General features: G+C 40.5%; 1 protein-coding gene across 2 annotated transcripts in view; it reads left to right on the forward strand.

Annotated features, from left to right (window-relative positions):
* Positions 1–3,485, forward strand: part of ACVR1 (activin A receptor type 1) — a 366,339-nt gene extending 362,854 nt beyond the window's left edge. For both annotated transcript variants that reach the window (XM_086956669.1, XM_086956670.1), the window contains one exon: positions 1,427–3,485. In XM_086956669.1, coding sequence (XP_086812795.1) covers positions 1,427–1,561 — 135 coding nt within the window. In that variant the 3' untranslated portion in view covers positions 1,562–3,485. The remainder of the gene's footprint in view (positions 1–1,426) is intronic.
* The last annotated feature ends 17,943 nt before the right edge of the window (positions 3,486–21,428 follow it).

Raw genomic sequence — 21,428 nt, forward strand, 5'->3', positions numbered from 1 at the left:
GACCTGACTTTTCGACCAGTAGCAGTAGGCCTCCCCGTCCCCCCACCCCCCCTTCACTCCCCCAGCGTCTTCAATCCCTTACGGGTAAGTAGTGCGCTTTACAAATTAAGTGATTGATTGATATATGGACACTTTACATACACGTTTTTGGAGCAATTTTAGCTCTGGTTTTAAGGTGGGACCCACCTTTGTGAAATGTGTGTGAATGCCGTAAGGTTCAAAGTGTGGGTGTTCCTAACACTCTCAGCCACTGTCACTTGCCCCTCCTCGGAAACACTTATTTCCTACTGCTTTAGTATGCTTCTAACTGGAAAATCCACCCATCTTCTACATAAGTGGTATTTAATCTCACCAAATTCTGTAAATCTTAATTTTGTGAATCTGGATCATGAATTCACTTTGTCAGTTACACTAAGAGTTGGAAAAGTGTAGTAAATGGGGCCATCAGACGATAAATCTCTTTTCTATGAAACCAAGAATGTCCTCTTTTTTTTTTTTTTTGGTTAAATAGGGTGAGTCGGAGCTGTGATTTCCTGACAAATTATTTACTTCACAAGTTTGGAACAAAATTTATGCACACTTTTTACACGTTCTTTTTAAGTCACGTTTTTTTTATCTTCGCTACAGTTAAATTTGCATGTTGTGAATATGCTTGATGTACAAAGAAGTGAAATGTGGGCTTAACCATACACAGTTAGGGTTCTGTTTCTTCACGCTGTGCATTAATAGTTTGGAAAGTATGAAATGTAAATTAATAGAACTATCAACACTAAAGTCTTTTCTGAGCCTTTTCAATATTTGAGAGGGGACAAAAAATATATATTTTATAAACAAGACAAAACAGTGTAAATAATGTATTAAAAGCAACCTCTGCTTTATTTAAAGACAGAGGTTTGTTTATGGCTATGGAGTAGTCTGTCACTGTATCTAAAGTGTAACCAAAGTGTTACTTATAGACCACTTCATAGCCATTCACTAGAGGTGTTGCACTGTCCAGCATATTTGAGGACTTGTGGAGACTTCACAGATTTGAGATGATCTGATAGGCATCCTTACACATGTCTATGAGGGGTGTTAAATGGTCGTATTGTACATATCACAGCTACTTTTATAAGTAAAATGTATGTCAATAGATATCTACAACATGATAAATAGAGCAAGCCTGGTTTTATGCATGGTAATAACATCATATCTGAGCTTCTCTTTCGGAATAATGTAGTTAATATTGCATTAAAAATGGTGGGGTAACTTGTAAAATAGCTATAACGCAGTGGCCCCTCTAAAATGTGGAAGTGATATGGTGGAATGCCACATGTGAGTGTTAAAAAAACGTCATTACCCTAGCTTATGGTTTTCATGCTGTGCCTGTGTATTGCCAGCTTGTACATTATTCGAGTTACAATTATTTTTCTTTTTCTCTCTGCAGACCTTAACGTCTCTTGCCAAGTTGATGAAAGAGTGTTGGTACCACAATCCATCTGCAAGACTCACAGCTTTGCGAATCAAAAAGACTTTGACCAAAATTGATAATTCTTTAGATAAATTGAAGTCTGACTGCTGAAGATATGCTGTTGCTATTCAGATGAAAACATCTTATGCGGTTCAAAGTTATGCCTGCCTTACAAGGTGTAATACAGGTCCCATTTGGCTCCTTAAGGTCGAACTTCCGCAGTAACCTCCTTTTGGGAGAAAGTCTTGCATTAGAACATTACTCGGCGGCTAGATGGGCATTTCACAGGCTGGCAAGCTTTAAAGCTATATACTGGACGTACCTTGCAACAAAATAGTCGGAAGGAACAGAGAAAGACTAAGACCTGGTCTGGGCATTAAACACGGATTTCAATACCTTTTGCAGTTCTCCACACTACACTAGGGCAAATACACGGAACTGACGAATATTGATCAGCAATATTGCCTGTGCTTCTCTTCCTTATTGCACTAGCAATTCTTTGCATTCCTTACTTGCACTGTTACAGTTCATTTTAAAGACGGATGCCAAAATTCGGATTGGCCTTGTAGTCTGTTGAAATGCGTCTCAATAATGAAATACACAATTTGGCAAACTGAACATGTAAGTGTAGAGTTAGATGCATTTTACACGTGTACTGATGTTTACAATTATGCTGAACATTAGACGGTTCTTGTTTATACAATATGTGCAAATATTTATTACTAGTGCACTTCAGTTTTCAAAAAACTGAATCGCTCTGAAAGCTCAAGCTTATTTTTATGTGGCCTCTTGATTTCATATTACGCAAATAATTTTTGTAACACTAAATATATTCTGAAACAGATTTTTTTTCTGTATTATCACGTTGCAACTTAAGTTCACATTTAAGTGTTTCTTATCGGGTTGTGTGGTATATAACAGTTTCAGTTTAAATGCTAAACATATTCAGCTATCACTCACACACTACTTCACATCAAGTACCGTATTGATATAGGAAATAAAAATAACTGAAGATTTTAATAGAATTTAATGTTATGAATTCTGTGACGAGGGAAATGCATTTCGTTTTAAGCTACCGGATACTGTAGATGCATTATAAACTCAGCCAGAAGAAGAACTATTTTGTTTTAACCTACTTTTTGTATTTAGTAGTTATTTGTATAAATGAAATAGAATGTTTCAAGTCAAGTAAATACTGTTTTTATGGTATACATTTATAGAGTAGTTAGTTGCACAATTCCTCAACCTTTCTTGGGTCTAATTTTTAATATTGTTTTACATTTAAAAGAAAGTTAATGCTGGCTAGTTAAAATTTACTATTGGAATTCCTCCCACCCACTTTTAAATATAGGGTGCTTGGAAGCTGAACACTGCAGGAATTCAAGTATAGTGGCAAGGATGGCTGTGAGTTTATACTTGCCACCAAAATGTGCAGTGATCTACTGATCACAAGTTCGAATCCCTGGTGTGGACTGAGCTTCCACCCTTCTGGGTTCGGTAAATTCAGACCTTTTAAATTGCCTAATAGTAACACTTGTAATTTACCGCACTTAGAAAATGAGGAATGTGATATATATATCGAAATAGATACATTTCACACGTCTTCCTTTTTCTAAGTGCCTGTATGTGTGTGTGTGTATGCGTGCATGTATGTGTGTTTATATGTATATTTGTATATATATATATATATATATATATATATATATATATATATACACACACACACACACACACACACTATGGAGGGGAAGATACACTCATGTTGTTACCTCTGAACTCTGCCCATCCCCTCCTATTCTAATAGGCTAAAGATGAATCATTGGCCCTTGGGAATAGAGGGGAACACATCAATCGTTTAGGATACAACCCAGGAAAAATCAGCTAAAAATATCAAGATATTGTGTATTTTTTATTGAGGGGGGGTAATTTAATTTGTATATTGTGGAGAGTCTGAATAATATGAACGCCCAATTGCCTGTTAAAAATATATATTGTGTAGTCCTAATTAATTAAAATATATATAAATGCTGATAAAGTGTAGTGAGTAGATTACTTCATTCGGAAGGCCACATGGAAGAAGGTAATTGTGCAGAGACTTTAGTTTAGAAGTACAGGACATTTCCGGTTTTGTATAAACAATTTACGTAGCGCGGGCCCAAAAAGAATTGCCTCTTGGTATGTGTTTCGCACAGCTCAGCATTAGGAAGTTAAATTGTAGATTTTGTTAAACATTTGAGGTAGAGTTCTGGCATTTGGTGTAAATGTATGATATTTTGAGGTTTTCAACCATCTCCATGAATGGTCTTAATCTCCTTGACAGTATTTTCTAATGCAGCTTTAACACTATGTGGAAATTCTGCATATGTAAATGTCGTGGAAATGCACACTTGTACATAATACTTTATTTCTTCCAACAGAGAAAATATTTTTTGTTGCTGTGAAACCTCCTCCTTTATACCTTTTGAAAAAATTGGAACGTCTGGGGAGCTGTTTTATCCTTTTTCTACTAATACTCGAACATATTTTTGGGAGTACATTAGGCATGTAAATGGTTTTGGAATAGATTTACTTAAGGTACATTTAGCGATTCTAACATAGGTGTGCAAAAATGCTTCAGAATTGTTACTAGCAATATTCTTTATTCTCCGATTTACTTGTTTGATGAGCAATGTAAGACCGTATGAGTTTAGTTAGCCAGGATTCAAACTGTTGACCAACAGCTTGCATACATAACTCAGATGATGGCTTGAGTAGATAAGGGAACTGAATAAATGTAAGACAATGTGCTAAATTCAAATATCTGCGGCAAAAATAATAACCAGATATGCACCTCGCCACTCCGTAATGCTCCTCTTACAGCACCTATGTAGAATCCAGGGTGAACTTTGAGGATCATGATGAGACCTGATAACGAAGCTTGCTACTTATAGAGTGGATAAGTGTCTAACTTTCTTCATAAATGAAAAAAAATGTTGCAGTTCAGTGGCAATAGAATTTGTAGGATGATTCTTGATGAGTGAACCTCTGGAATTTCCATACTCACACACATTAGTTTACAGAAATGCTCTCAATAATTTCTAAATAATATTCCCTGGGACATACCCTGCCGCATGCAAACTGAAATTCTCAACAATCTAAAAAATGTGCTGTAACGGTTCACTGACAAAATATCGAAAGCACAAATATCGTGGGACATAAATATTGTGTCAAAAAAATCGAACTCAAAAATATAATTCTCCTATACTAATGTTTATAACAAAAATATCAAAACAAATATATCATTACACACTATTATTTAAGACAAAAATAGTTTTTTTATAAACATAGTAAACATAAAATTTATGAACATTAAACAATAATATAATGTAAATGAAATATATTTAAATAATGTAAAATTTCAGATACATTTTATACTTATTTAAAAAAAGACTGTGTGTGTGTGTGTATATATATATATATATATATATATATATATATATATATATATATATATATATATATATGTTCACCAAAGGTTATAGCTAGGCTGACATTTCACTTGTACGAAACCAGAGAAATTAAACCGTTAGCTGAGCTGACTATAGCTCACGCCCCCGAAACAAGAGAGGTAGTTGGTAGTCCTTGGGGGATCAAGTACCCCTCCTGTAACCTCCAGTAAGTCCCACACAGCAGGATTGCTGAGTTCTGACAGCAAGCCACACCCCATTTCTCCACCAGTCTGCAAACGCGCCTCCTGGCACACTCTTGGTTGGGGGATAAAGACAGTTTTTTTTTAACTGTAGGGGAGGGGGACCTCCCAGGCCAATTTCAGCCCCCTGGGACTCCATCCCAGCCTTTTTTTATTTTTTAGGAAGTGGGTTGTGTGACCCCCCTTCCCTGGCCCAGTTTTGGCCCCAGGGTCCCATCCCCCGGGGCCTGCCTTCTACTACAAATGTGTAGGGGGCTTGTGCGGCGTCCTACCCGGGCCATTTTCGTCCCCCGGGGGTCCCCATCATTTGGGCATGGCCACGTCCTTGCGGACCGCAGGGGGAGCCTCAAGACCTCTGCGGTCATTGCTGGCTCCCCGCCTCCTGAGGGAGCAGCATTGCTTTTGGTCAGAGAGAGCTGCAAACATGCAGCCTCCTCTGCCCAAAGGCAATTATTCTTCGCTTCATGGAAACAAGAGCACTGCTCCCTCCGAACTATAGCAAACTACAATGATGGGTGGCGGTCCCCAGGGCCATTTACGGCTCCCCAAGGGGGGGCAGCGTGGCACCCCTCCATCAATACTAAAACCCCGGAGAGGTGGCAGTCCCCGGGGCTCCTTGGTGGGCTGGAGCCCCCCCATGCATCTTTTCAATTTAGCCCTGGGAAGGTGGCTATCCCCAGGGCTGCTGGGGCCCACGTGGGCCCGCATGCATTTTGATCATTGCCCCCAGGACCTGGCCCATACGGGGGCCTAATTGAACAAAGCGCAAGCCTACGTTTTGTTGTTTTTAAAATCTTTTTGCTCTGGGGTCCCTGTGGGACCCCTTGAGCAGGCCTAGGAGGTCAGGGTGTTTCTACTCTGCCCCCTTTTCTTAATTTTTAACGTTTTTTACTTTTTTTCTTGTGACTGTAACTGAGTCACAAGATGGCTGCCAACACTTCCTGGTTTGAAGTGTTGGCAGCCAATCAGATCACAGGCTCGAGATCAGGAGGGTTTGCGGATCCTCTGCGGCCATATTTGTGTATCTGAGAAATCTTTACATTTCTCAGAAACTACTGAACGGATTTACACCACTTAACAAAAAGAGTGCACTCTGGACCAAGCGCTACCTTTTTGCCAAATTTGATCTAATTTCGTTCAGCAGTTCAGGCTTTAGCCGTGTCTAAAGTTTCCTATGGAAATTAACATGGAGAAAGTGTTTTGAGACCCCCTTTTTTTCAGCCCCAGCTTGACAAAACACCCCAACATTTTCACCACTGCAGCTAGAGTGAGTGGGCCATTAGTTTTGAGAATTTCACGCCGGCAAAGATATTGGCAAAAGAAAAATGTTTTTTAATAGAATTAAGGTTCTATAACTACCTACTGGTGATCTCCAGTAGGATATATAGATATATATGCTGGGTTCCACAAAACGACTCGCACAGACGTACGCCACTTGCCGCAACCTGGGTCCGTGTCCATGTTGCGGCTAGCGGCGTAAGTCTGCGGGACTCGTTTGCTTGAACCCAGCATATTGACGACTGCAGTGTTCCGCTCAGTCTTACGCGGACCCCTCCTTCCTTGTGGTTGGCGTCTCTTTTTGAATATATATATATAATGCAAAACTTATTGAAATAGTAAATTGTAAGACAAGACAGTTTAAAGCTGCCTGCCTAGCAAAAGAAAAATCAAGCTGTATTACTGATGGATACTTTTAACTGCTGATTCCTCACCTTGTGAATATATCCCAAGGCATCAGACTGGATTTGGAAAAAAACCTCTAAAGTAGAACTCCCATATGCAGGTTGGTGGTGCCAGGTGGCTTTGTGCTGATTTCGTCACCCATGAACGCTCTACTTCTATTGTCTTTGAGATTTTTTTTCTCGAAACTTTACTAGTTTGCAAGGAAAATGTCTCCTTCTAAAACAATAGGGTTTAAACCTTGTATGTACTGTCCCAATCAAAGTCTCCAACAGATCCCTCACAAGGTAAACAACTGGTGTTGAAGGTTGGAACACAACACCAGAACCTGCAGCCATTGCTCACAGATGAGCCATAAGGCTACTCAGGATCGCAAAGCTCTACTTCGCAAAACACCTATAAGTACCACACCATTTCTGGTCAAAGTGGAGAGAAAGGTTCCGTTGCTGCTCCCAGAGTAGCTCTGATGGAAGCTCTTCGTTGTGATTGAAGTATTCGGGTAAATCAAAGAAGAAGCACAAGCAGCCCAAGCAGAAATCGGCCTCTTCCTACCATTCTCACTCTCCAAGGAAGGCACAAGGATGTCAACATGTCGCTCAGCCTTGTGTCCACACTCCAAATGACCTAATTCAAAGTCTGGTCATTATGCACCCAGCATTCCCAGGTCTTTTGTCGATGTTGCAGTAAGTCGAGGCCTTTAGGAAGGCTGTGCTGTGCATTTTCGGCATGTTTACAGAACCATCTGGTACACCTTTGGGCCCAGTGGATCCGCAGAGGCCTTCAGTCAGACTCTCACTGGCAGGTTCACCCTTAATTCCATTTGTGCCTCTGGAACCTGCCTCAGGTTCTGCACCATCTTTAGAGCAGATGCTTATTTTCCGGACACTTCACCATATTATGAGGTAAACTCTCCCTAGTCCTGCCACGGAAGAGAGTGCATCTTTTGCAGGTAGTGATTAGAAGGGCTGAAGAAGTGTATCCAAATGTATGGAAGCGTTTGGCAAGGGTGGTTTTTTTTCTTCCAGCTTTGTTTTACTAAATGCTAGATGTTTCCTTGGTAAGTACACCCATGCAGTTAGGGGACAAGATTAGTCAGATCTTACTGGCTGTCCCAGACGACTTACGGGAAGCTTTAGGCCAAACTAGTTAGGATGGCCGGTATGCAGTGGTACTTGTTATCCAGTCAGGCCTGAACACAACTGATTGCTTGAGTAGGTGCTTTGACATTGCACTTTGAAGTCTACGGGCTTCTCCTGATGTCCAACTTTCCTTGATGGATATTTCATCTGCTGGCTCTCGCTTCGTCAGTGAGGTGGATTTGGCCCTAGAGAGATTCATAGAGCCACGCCGCAACTCACTCATTGAATCTCTTCACACCCATCGGATAGTTTCTCCAGCCGTTCTGCCATTTTGGGGTTACACCTGGAGTTGAGTACATCATTGTTTGACCCCCACTGACAGACTGCAGGCTCCTCTGCCCTTTCTGTACTGATGCTACAGCTCTCAAAGGCAGTGCTCAGGACATCAGGGACAACACATAGCTCAGTTCCCTGCCCCTTCAGCAACCACAACTTCAAAACCTCTTTAGTGTGTTTTTCCTGGCACACAGCCACCCTGCAGGAGACAGGATATGCCATTTGCTCCAGGGTTGCCAAAGCATTCTCTCCGGCAGACAAGTCCTCCAAGTTGTGGAACCGGGCTCCGCCCTCCCATTCCTTTCTACATTGTTGCATGTAGGCCCCCAGGTGCCTTTTGCAGCATGATGTGCAGACACTTTTGGCCATAAGAACGATGCAGAGGAATCTGGCCTTGGAAACCGAAACTAGGTGTTACTCCTGCTACTTATGCCGAAGAATGACAGAGGCCTTCATCCTATTGTAGATAGAGGACCTCTCAATGCCTTCCTGCGAAAGAACTAATTCAAGATGCTCACGGTAGCCAAGATGGTGTTTGGCCTAGGATCCTGTAGACTGAATATTAGCATTCGACCTGCAGGATGTATGAGAACATATTCTCATCCTGCAGGCCAACAGATGTTATTTGCTGTTCATAGTTGGCTAGGAGTATTTTTAGTGTGCCGTGCTCCCGTTTGACCTCCCCAATTCTCCTCTAGGGTTTGGTAAAGTAATGGCAATGGTTGTAGTTCTCTTTTGAGTTTGGGTGTTCAAGTCTTCCCATCCTACCTCAATGACTGGCGTTTGACTGCGTCCAGATAACAGCAAATCATCTAGCGTCATTGGAGTACCATTATCAACGTACCAAAGGGACACCTGAATCTTTCACATATTATCCTATTTATCGGACCCTTCGTGGATACGGCGCGGTTTCAGGTCTTTTCTTCAAAGTGGAACTTCCAGGAATTTGGTACAGTGATCCCTCTGTTTCAGCTTCTTTCTTGAATTTCGTTGAGGATAACACTGAGACTGTTGACATTGTGCATCAAGCTGGTCAAACATGCATAATGGCGCATATGGCCTCTGCATTGTCCCAGCGGGCGCAGCACCTTGTGAATCCATTTAATTCCATTGATGTTTCAGGGGAGACTGCAAAAGATCTGCAATAGTGGCAGCTCGACCGTGATTGACCCCGCGGCAGACCGCTCTCGTTCCCCAACCAAGTTGCGACGGACACATTGTTGCTGGGTTGGGGGGGAGCCACCTGGGAAAGATGGAGATGAGAGACTGGTCTACAGGTGAAACCGGACTCCACTATAGTCTGTTGGAGGTGATCTAATTGACCTTGAAGATGTAAATGCCAGCCATCAAAGGGAGCTTGGTACAGATTTTCCCAATCCATGTCACCATCGTTGTTAGTGCATCAAGCTGGATGCGATAGGGTCTTGGGCACTGTGCCCGCAGGCTGTAGACCTCTGGAACTGGCGAAATCAGAAGGGCATGTTTCTGATTCTAAGCTACCTAGTGGAATCTTTAAACGCCAGGATTTACAAACTCAGTTGCCCCCTCAGCGGATCACATGTCTGTTACAGCCCAAGGTGGTGCAGGAACATTTTCAGGAGTGGGGAGAGCTCTGGCTGGATCTCTTTGCAAACCCTCGGAATACACAATCTCAACATTTTTGCACATGAACTTCCTAAGAATTATCTCTCTTGGAGATCTAACCTACTAAGGGTGGAGCTTAGAAGTACTATATGCCTTCCTGCCTCTCCTGGCTTGAGTTCTGAAGAAAATCAGGAATGATCTGGCCTGAGTCATCTTAGAGGTTTAGGTTTAGGCCAGAAGATTGTTGTATCCGGAACTCCTGGCCATGAGCATTGTCCTTCGATCAAGCTACAACTTCAAGAAGCTCTGTCGCAGCAGTATGGCCATCCACCAAGTTCTACACAACCGCACTCCCTTGCATGGAGCTTGAAAACCTACAGTTAATTCCATTTGATCTCGCTCCCAAGGTTGTTGTTATCTTGGCAGCTAGGTGCACTTCCACAAAATAGGGTGTACCCTGGACTCTGGGATAATTTTGTGGATTGGTGCGACAGTGGCCAAATGCATCCATCACAAGCCAAACGGTTGGATGTTTTATTTTTTGTTTTTTTTCTATTGGCCCAACAAGGATTTTTGGACTGGGCACTTTAAAAGGCTATTTGTCAGGCCTTTCTGTTTTTGTGCTTGCCAGAAAAGCTGCCTGCATTCAGATAACCTGTTGTATTGAGATTTCTGAAAGATTTACAAGACATGTACTTTCAAAAGCTCTTTGTGGTGCTACAATTGGGCTTGAATTTGGTTCTCACTTTTCTAATGGGCAACCCCTTTGAGCATATGCACAGCTGTTCACTATGCCTATTACCCCTGAAAACAGTCTTTCTCGTCATGATAACACCGGCTCATTGAATACGTGAGCTGCAGGTAGTCTGTGATGGTGCCTCATACAACATTTGTTTCAAGACAAATTGGTGTTGAGAACTTGATCTGCATTTTTGCTGACTGTAGTAACACCTTTCAATGTCTGGAAGGCTATTACCCATCCATCATTCTTTGCCTTGTCTCATCCCTTGAATGAGAGGAGGAAAGATCCCAAAAGAGCTCTTTGTGAGTTTCTCAAGGCCACAGAAAGGCATTGCAGTGCAGAAAAGAACCATCTGTAGGTGGATAGTCCGCTGATTAAAAATCTGCATTGCACTAAATAAGCAGCCCCCCATAGGGTTATGATCTCATTCCACTAGAGTCAAGGATGATGCTACTATGTTGGCACACAGAGTGCCCGTCCTGGGCATTTGTGCTCATGTTTACAAAGCACTACTTGGTTCCTTAAGTATAGGCATTTTGTCACTTCAATCCTGTAGAACGTTTTGGACTGAGGCATTCCACAGACCCACTTCCCCTGGATGTACTACTTTGATATCCATTCGCAACACGAGGAATTTGTGGTTTGTAGTATCCATTAGAAGAACAAGTTACTCATGTTCATTAACACTCTTGCTGATAGATACTCTATCTAGCTGCAAATTCCTCACTGCACCACCACCTCCCCATTCTATGGAATAAACTTTTCTTGCCATCTGAAAGGGTCCCTATCTAGATATCTGTACACCGGTCATACTAATTTGTGGAAAGGTTAGTGCCGGAGGACACCGACAAACTTGCGAGAGAAACTGATGTGAGGGGGCATGCATGGTGCTTATTTGAGACTCTATTCATCATTTCTGGATTAGAATTCTGCTCAAGACTTTTTACGAATCCAGTCTGATGCCTAGGGAATATTCATGAGGTGAGGAATCTGCTGTTGGATAGAGTATTTACCAGAAAGAGCGTTACTAAAGGTAACCTGCTCACAGATGATGTGCCAGAGGATCTAAGGCCTGATGTAATTAATTTACAGAAAGCATTTGCTCTTATAGCTCAGTTTTCAGTTCCATCTAATTATAAGATCATTCACACAAAAACCAAATCATTTTTCTAAATGCTAGGTGTGGTATCTGATCCTTGGAAATGAGAATGATAAACTGAAATGCAGTAAGAGATCTGTGTATTTACATAAATTCCACAAGTTGTATGATCTGAAATTTGCTCCCTTATTCAAATAAATAAAAATTAAAATCAATTTTAAAAACGTGGATAAATTACACATAACCTAGGCGGTAGGCTTAAGGTAATGAAAACGATGACTTTTCTTTCACAATGCTTGTTGTTTTTATTTTTGTTTAATTTTTATTTTTTTGCAGACAATTGTTTTCTTTCAAATAATTTTTAACACTATTCAGATGTAATTAGGTTAATTTGGCCAAAAGGTAAAAATGTGAGCAATTGGAAAAAGCTGATGCATGCTTCATTTCCTATAGAATGGATTCAAGAAATGGTAAGTCAAGAGTTTGGGAAATTGTTGGTGCAAATCACTTACATAGCTTTCCTTTTCAATATGGCCATCCGAGGATTCTTTAAAAAATATACTTTAGAGTACTTATCAGTATGGCTACAATTTTAGACTCTTGCTAGAATGTTACACATCCTAAGTTTTTTTTATGTTTTAATTTTATATTTTTATTGAGAAATAGGTCATAAGCACATATCAAACACAAAACTTCTCATCTTGCACTTGTGGGGTTGCAGGAGCAGTGTACAATACGATACATTGTAAAATTGAAGCAAAACAAGAATCAAATCAGAACTTAAATGTAGGGGAATTCCACTAATTCACAGATTGTAACATTATATAACCAAGAATACGGCATAGTAGTAATAGAAAAGAGAGAATATAAATCAGGATACCATGAAAAGCTGAGATGATAAAAAATAATCAGTCTTCTTCATTCATATAAGTTCTAACCGGACTCCAGGTTAGTTGCCCCAATGCTCGTTTCCGCCTTCCTTTCAGTGCATACAAACTATATTCAATATTATAGATAAAAAGAAACCGGGTCCGCCATACATCGAATGAAGGGGCGTCGCTTTGTAACCAGCACGAAGCCATGCATAGCCTTAGAACCGCTGTAGCTACAAATATCAAATAGCCATTATTGTCAGTAGGCACGTCTTGTGCACAACCCATATCTATGCCCAATAATATCTGCAAAAGTGTGAGCTGAAAAGGGGTACCCAGAATCTCAGAAAGGAACTTATTTACATGCATAAACAATTCCCTCAATTTAACACATGTGCCAAAGATATGCATCACGTCAGTCTGTTGAGCGCTGCACCTAAAACATTTCCCATCCGCGTCCCCGCCCCACTATGAAATTTTGTCTGGAGTGCTATACAAGTAAAATAAAGTTTTATAATGTTGCGTGACGAGGTTGGCTGACATAAGTACTCGTCCTGCAAGGTCAATTGACCTTTCAAGCAGGATCCCTTGGCTTCCCAGCCTATTCTCCCATTTGCTTGTTTATGCTTCTAAGTCATTTGGCATTGCCTCTAGCATTAAATTATAGAGTACCCCGATCCGAGCTCCTTTCCTATTAGCCTCTATAAGAGGATTGGGTGCCTTGCATACAGTAACTTTTAATAAGAGATCCCGTATTTGCAGATACTTGAAAAAGTGTGTGGATGGAAGGTGATATTGTTCCCTTAATTGGCAAAACGATTTTAAGCTATCCCCAATATATAAGTCTCCCAAAGTAATTAAACCTCTCATTCGCCAGTTCACCGTTATACGATCCCAACAAATACTAGGATAGAAGATCTAAGTTAATGTGAACATATACCATTGTTTAACTAGCTAATGCTTCCTATAGATACAAGTGAAAGAAGAGTGGAATAAGGGCGGTTGAAGATATTCTACAAGAAGGGGATATAAAATCACTTCAGGAACTGCATAATTATTCTGGGCTACAACATTGGAGTTTTCAAAACAAAAAATGGCTAGAAGAAACTGTGATTTTGCGCTGATAAATTAGAACTCCTAGTGTTTTAACTATGAATGAGCTAGCCTGAGGACTGATTAATAACTGAAAACAGTGGGTAATATGCCAACAATTTGAGTGGTTACTACAAAGTTGTATGTTTTGTTTGCATCAAACTTAAGGTAGTTACTTGACATCCAGTACTGAACTTTTTTAAGGCAAGTAGTTAGACTAACTCTGGAGGAGAGAGAGCGGAAAAGCAGAGTCTAATGATTTGTGTATATCAATGAGACTAATGATTTCTAAACAGTTGGGAAGTGGTTTGGCTACCACGTAATGGACCGGTTTTCCCAGTTACTGCAATAAAATGATTGGCATGTAATTTAAAAAGATAAGTAATATCGCTGGTTTTCTATTCAATAGGAATTAAGCCAGAGGAGAGAAACATTGATTTTAGAAATGAGGTGGCCAATGTCTGGGAAAATCAAGTAGGAAGAAAATGGCTTTTCATAAATTATCAGGGGATCCTGATTTAACCAATGTAGCCAAAATGGCGACTTCATCTAAACAAGTAAAACTGTTCCACTAGCAGGAGTAATCGGTGCATGGGTCTCGATCAGGGTGAAAAGAGATTCAAATAGCAAATGCCTAATATTGGAGTATATGGGTTGTCTTTTCTCAGGAAAAAGGACACCAGATCTGTCCGGATCAGCACTCTGCAGGATTCGCTTGCAGTGATAAGCTCCCCCTCCGGACTTCCCAAACACCCCGAATGTATATTCATAGGGTATTTGAGTGATACGGTGAGGGGAAAACCCAGGGAGTGAAAGGAAGGGACAGCAGGGAAAGGAAGCTGTAAAACAAAAGGAACAGATTAGCACACTTCCTAATACTACTCTCATTAAATCTCGCTAAAGGTATGTTATCACCTGTGCTGTCTATGACTCTAGCTTCCAAGCGACGATTTACCCTTGCCTTCTTTTCCCTGCAGTACACAAGAAACACAGTTAGCACACAAGGCATCCGTCAACACCTTACCAAACGTATGTGTTACTCATATAAATGACATACCCCCAGAGTGAAATTCACTCACTGTAAAGTAATCCATAATTCCAATCAAGTCTTGGCCAAATCCTGCTTACTAGACGACCACAGGAAAAACAACGTGAAAACAGAAAAGAAAAGGGCTAGTTCCTGATGCATAGCCACTGGTACAGATTGCGTCATCCACACCAATACAAATGTCTCTATTAATCCTTCCAGATTCAATTCAGTACCAAATACGGTGGGGTGTAGCCTCAAAGCCACTGCCGCCCGCTTTGGCATTTGTAATCTACAACAGAATATCAGTGAGCGTCATTTCTTCATGACGGTAATGCGGAGGACTCCCCCTGCACTCCGCCACTTGGATACACTGCCCCTTTTTTTACTAGAAGCTTCTGAAGGCAACAAGTTCCTCCCTAGCCAGGGAATATGAGTACTTCAAACACGAACCCCAGTGAAGCCTGAATTCCAAAACACGAGCGCAATGCGCTCCTATAAACAGTACATTAGCACAAGTTGTTTTATCATAACGATACCCCAGCTGGCCTTCGAAACGCTGCAGATACTCCCTCTGGAAACGAAACTCGGAAAATAAAGGAGACACGAGAGCAGCCGCTCTCGCTGACTAAACAATCACTAGCGCCGAGCCTCCGGTTCACCTGCGCTAAATCAGATCGGCGGCAAAGGCTCATGGGACTTGTAGTTCCAGGCCCATATCACCTGGGAACTGTAGTTTTTGGCAGGCGCGAGGGCTAATTCCTGACAAGATCACCACAGAAATGTTGAAAAGGTTGATTGATAGAGGGGAGCAAAGAGCGTACAAAAGGCATTTCAGGTTTTACATACCACTATATATCAGGTTATCAACTTTAAGAATATTGTTACAGAGAAATTCAAATCTAGCATTTTTCAATTTATTTTTGTGTGCAATAGTTTATAAAGCAAGAGATAAAGTTAAATGTAAGAGTTTCATCTTTTGTTCTGGTGATGTGTCTGAGGTTCCTTAAAGAATCTGAGAATGCCTTGCCTCATGCTTACATAGTTTTGACCTAAAGGAGATTTTCATGGTCAACAACCTCTTGACAAGAAGAATTAAAGAGTTAAAGCCTCAGACATCCAGTTACAATGCAAGATTGTTTTAATAACCCATTGAAGAGACACCTTAACAAAAGTAAGGTTTCCATGCACCCGCTCACAAACAAACCAGCAGAGGAGGTCTTCTCAGTTGGACTCTTAACTGTAAACTGTATCATAACATGAACTGTCCAGAGGGAAGGAAGCAGCTTCAAGATCGAAATTGTTATGTTGGAGGACCATTGTACAGTGTAGAATATTTCCTTTGGTGCGTGTAAGTCTGTCAATATATTGAAATACCCTAAAGCAGTGCATGGTCTTTAGTATTGGTATGATTAATTAAAATCTTTACTGTATTCAGAATATCAAAAATAAAATCAAGCACAGAGGTATTACTATTTTTAACACTTGAATTATTCTCAGGCCATCTTGTTCTCCCCACGTATAGTTAAAATGATAGTGTGGAATTAGCAGTATTAAAATGACATCTAAACATTCTTACGAAGTGATTTTAACAAGTTCTTTGACCTAGGAGGCCGCATTGTCCCTCTACTACAGTGTGCCAAGTGCTTAGGGTTGAAAGTTGAATGTCTCAAATTCATGGGTAGTTCCAATGTTTAGTTAAAAAATAATTACAATGTGCAAATAAAATTAAATAAGATCCAAAAGAATTTAAGTTTGAGAGTTTTAGCAACTTCATTGTCCAGAAAGCATCAAGGGCCATATGTTGGAGTCGGCTAAAAGAAAAGAGAAGTTTCTCAACCAAATCAGTATACTTAAAGTTACAACCTACTTGGATATGTGAGCCATCTAGGCAAGCTTGTAGTGCTTGACAGCAAGTTTGTACTTTCAGGGATAAAAAAACTTGATTTGAGAAATATAGAACGTGTTGTGTTTAAGGACAGACAAGTGCAAAGAACATGTATGACTGATTCATGGTGGGTAGCCGTGTTGTTTGCAACTTCTTTCTTTAGTTTGAAGAGTACACAGTGGCGCATTGGCCTTAGTCTGAAAAATGCCAAACCAATATTGCAGGATTTTTCTCTTCAGCTTTAGAGAAAATGGCTGTTCTATATGCTTTCTCTCAATTGTGCTCATGACAAACTGTGCATGTGACGGATTAGTAGGTCACTTTATCGGATTCAGTGGAGAGTAAGGTTTTATTTACTAATCTCTCAAATTAGTTTTAACAAGTTCTCCTCTAATCTCACATTTTACAAGATGGTATAAAAAAGTTCCAGCCATGAGTTCTTGCATTACATATGCTCGGTGTTAATATCTTTGCAGATACACTGACTTAACTGCTTTCGTCACTAGATATTATTTAATGCAGCAGTTTTATGGGAGATGATGTATGTCTAATCTCAGGATGAAGTATCAAGAGCTCAGCCTTATTTGTGTTTGAACAGCATTTAGGGGAAGATTAAATACTTGTCTAGTTGTTAAAAATCAGACGATTAATCTATTTGGTTACAGGAGATGGTAAAACAGCCACGCCGTATGCTAATGATAGAAGAAGCATGTTGTTAATTTCCTGAAATAGTGGGAACAAAGAAGGGCATTGTAATTTAGTTGATAATTTGATTGCCTGGGCCGAAGAGTTGGGTTTTAGGCCTAGTTTAGTAGTGTGTGGTTTAACGAACCTTTATCTTCAAATGTTATCTCTAGGTGTTTGTATTCATGAACTGTTTCAGTGCCTTTTCTGTGGAGGTGCCAAACGCCTTTTTTTTAATATATTTTCCTCGCAAAGATCATGGCTTTTTTTTGTCAGCACTTATTTCTAGACTATTTGTCACAGTGGGAATTTAAGGAATATCTTGGTCTTTGCAGCCCCATAGGAGTGGTACCAAATAAGACTCGTCCTCTTTTAGCAGAATCAGCAGACCTTGATGTATGAGACTCAGCTAGTCTTCTTGTTAATAGCTGTTTTCATCTGCAATGTAAAGGTTAGATATAGATGGAACACAAAACGAGCTTGAGGAAGGCTTTTTCTCAAGCCACGAGTTCAAATTCCTTAATATCAAAAACCGTTGAATGCCTGTAATATATACTCTGACTAAAATTCAAATGCATTTTTCCATGCCGCCGGATCGTCCATTGTTTTAGGGTTTTGTTCACTACTTGAACCCTTTTGTTGGTATATGGACCATTTTCTTAATGGTTTTGCACCCCCTCCCCCACTCCCCACACAAGGTCATATGTAAGGAATAGCATGGACCTCATTCAACAGATCGAGGGTTTTGTGTTTAATTGTGCTAATCAACTACTGGTGACCATGGATAGCCAAGCCCTATACACTAATGTTCCCAGGGTGACGCGCTCAATATCATCACTATAGTTTTGAACGCCAGAGAAAATCTCCAGTGGGTCCCTACTTCATTTGTTGTTGGACTGACAAGGTTTGCTTTGACAAAGAACTATCGAAAGTATATGGACTGATATATTATCATCATCAAAATAGGGGTGTATTGATGGGGGCTGATTATGCACATACCTGGATCATTGTGAAAAAACATTTCTATTTGACAGTCATAACCCTTTGGGACACAAGATTAGCCTCTAGTGCCTTTACATTGATGTCTTTTTCATTTGGGAGGGAAATGATACATTACTTAACCTGCTCCCTAGTTTACCATTCAATATGATAATCAAACCACTCCATTTCTTGTCCTCACTATCAATGAAGGGAGACTATACACCACATTATTTAGAAAACCTAGAGAAACACATTATTTGCATATGTACACCAGTCACCACCCAAGGGGTCTTTGAGACGACCTCCCCTATGGTCAGTTTTTAATTCTATGCAGGAATTGTAAAAAAAAATATTACTTTATGGAGTCTGACACATTAATCACATGACTGGCTGAGAGGGGTTACCCCCCCAGAGAATTTTGAAACAAGCTAGGAAAAGGGCATGGTACACACATACAGAACAGCTACCACTCAACCCCCGAACAACGCATGATTTTTTGGGAGAACATTCTGCACTGACAGCAAAGGCGTAAGAATATTGTCCATATGCATTGACACTTTGTCAAAGATACTCTTTAAAATGATGATTTACTTGTGTATGTTCCTAAGAGGACCCAATATTATAGATAAGGTAGTGAGGGCTGCCCTTTTGGCCTTGGTTGTTCCAACTTTACAATCACAGTGGAGAGTGATACCTATCAGAGGACATTTTATATGTAGGAAATGTTTGGCATACAAATACTGTCTTGAAAGCAAATTCTTTGTACATAAAGATGTCCAATCTGAACTTTTTCTTCCTCGAGCTGTAACTAAAATAATTTAATGTATGTAATATGGTGCCCCAGACATTGGACAAACCATGCTGAAAGTCAATAAATGAATGCTACAGGATCTGAACAGATTCAACCGTGGAACACATGGAGTTCTGTTGGTAAAACATTTTGCAGAACAAAGACAGACAAATGAGGACATTAAGTGGCAGGTAGTGGAAAGGCTTAAGCATGACCCACAAGGTGGAAGACTAAGTAATAGACATTTGGCACTCAAATGTAGATGGAGCGTATGATTCAAATCCATACAAGATGGACTTAATACTTCAGATGAATGGAGCCAATTTATCACACAGATGTCTGGTTGAATGGTTACTCCTAGAAAGCAATTTTGCACTTCCAAATACCTTTGGAGTAAGTTACGTTACAATGGAGTTTTCTAAATGGAACAACATTTCTGAGACTGTTATTCCTTCTCTTTTTTTGATTGTATGTTAACCGATTTTTACCTAATACCTCCAATATAAATTTGTTGTTGATTTATGTAGAACTTGATTCGCACATGAATCTGGTTCTTTGCACCTTTCCTGCTTTAACCATATCAGTGTTATAGACACTTTGAAGCATGTGTATCTATTACTGCCTCGTTCTTCCTGCTTTCAGAATAGGCCGACTTTGAGGTTTTTTTAATCATGCGCTCTGGATTAACACAAGGAGTTTCCCAAGTTTGGGCCAAGCAGACGGTCTAGTTTCCCATTATGAAGCATGTGCACTTGATCAACAAATGTAGTTTCCCACTTCTGGGTCATCCTTACGGTCCAGTCATTTTTCACTTCCTCATGACATTTTCGCTTGGTCCCTCTTCTCTCTTTGTACGCTGAAACAGTGTCTCTGTACCGCGATCTGTGTGTGAGAAAACTCCAGTCACTCCTACAGTAAGAGCTGTAATCAGTTTTGTCATATGATTTAGATTACCAAAGTTTTGTTATTTTCTATGATCTAAGGAGTCTCCCCTTATATCTTGTTATTTTGATCCCTTAACAGTGAGCCTCATACATAGAGGATTGCAGTAAGACCTCGATTGGTTCAAAGTATATGATGATATGGGACACATTAGAATCATGCATGGCAGACGTGTTCCCAAAGCATGTTCAATTTCACAGTATCTTTCTCGTTAAAATTAGCATTTTCTTGCAACATAGAATCAATATCTAACACCATTGTGTTTGATTTAGACTGTGCATTTTGGGTATGTGCTGCTACTAAACAGGTGTAGAAGGCTGTTCAAAGCCTTTTTTGCTAGAGCATTCATTGCATGCAGCGACAGAGAAAACCCATTTCACCAATTTAGGTGTTAATCACACCACACAGGTTGTATGCCCAATTCATTAATCTGGAGTTTTTGATTTCGCTCACTTTCTCGCCATGTGGTATTTTTCTGATTGGCCTGTGGATCCATTCTGCTTTAGCAGCGACCTAGATTTCTAGTTACAGACCAGACTTTATTTGGTCAGGTGAGGTTTTTTCCTTGTTTTAGTGTGACTATCACAATCTTAAGGCTTGACAAAGGTTTTTATTGGCATTTAAGAAAAACAGTGCTATCACATCTTACCATGCAGTTAAAAATGCACACAAGAACGAACCCCTCCATTCCCTGCCAGCCTGCTCCACCTGCATAAGTGGTACAAACTTCAATTGCTGCAGTGAAAACATTCAGCGCAAAAACGAGGCAAGGCTACGGTCCAACATAAATATGTAAGAAAAAAAAGGCAACAAACAATAGGAACAGATCTGTATTCAACCAATTGTATCTCCGCCCTCAACTTCCAACCCCCCCTCTCATGGAGGCAGGGCCTCTGGGGGCCCCAGGAGCTCAGTGGGCATTGCTGCCCATGCATGCAGGTAGTCTTCCGCCTTATTGTCTCTACGAGTTTGTTCCATATGACACTTCTCAGCCATTGCCCATTCAGCCATATCACGCAGCCAGTCAGACACTTTTAGGGCTAAAGGAGAGCGCTGCCCTCCTCTTAGTGAGTACCAAAGCAAAGTAGATAAACCTTCTACTCAACTTTCTTTTCTTGTGACCGGTATTATCCCCAACAGGCAAGGACCAAAAGCTCTAGGAATGGACCAACATGTGACTGTATACAAGGACTTCAAATCGGTCCACCCGTAGATGTTTAATACCTTGCACCCCCATCATGTGAACATAGTCCGCATGCTGTCCGGCATATCTGGGACAGGATGCGAAACATGCTGGGTAATTGGCATGTAGTGTAATCTGGGTGAAATACACCTGATGTATGACATTGTAATCTCGAAGTCATAGAAGTTTCCTTTATCCCCCTCATTTACCCCCTCTCAATCTTTAAAAGGAAGAGAGGCCCCCAGGATCTCATGCCACCAGTCTTGGGACAGCAAGGCGCCTAGAGGTAAATCGATGTGTGATCCATTCCA

This window comes from Lissotriton vulgaris, chromosome 2_1, assembly GCF_964263255.1.
Source record: "Lissotriton vulgaris chromosome 2_1, aLisVul1.2, whole genome shotgun sequence".
Lineage (NCBI taxonomy): Eukaryota > Metazoa > Chordata > Amphibia > Caudata > Salamandridae > Lissotriton > Lissotriton vulgaris.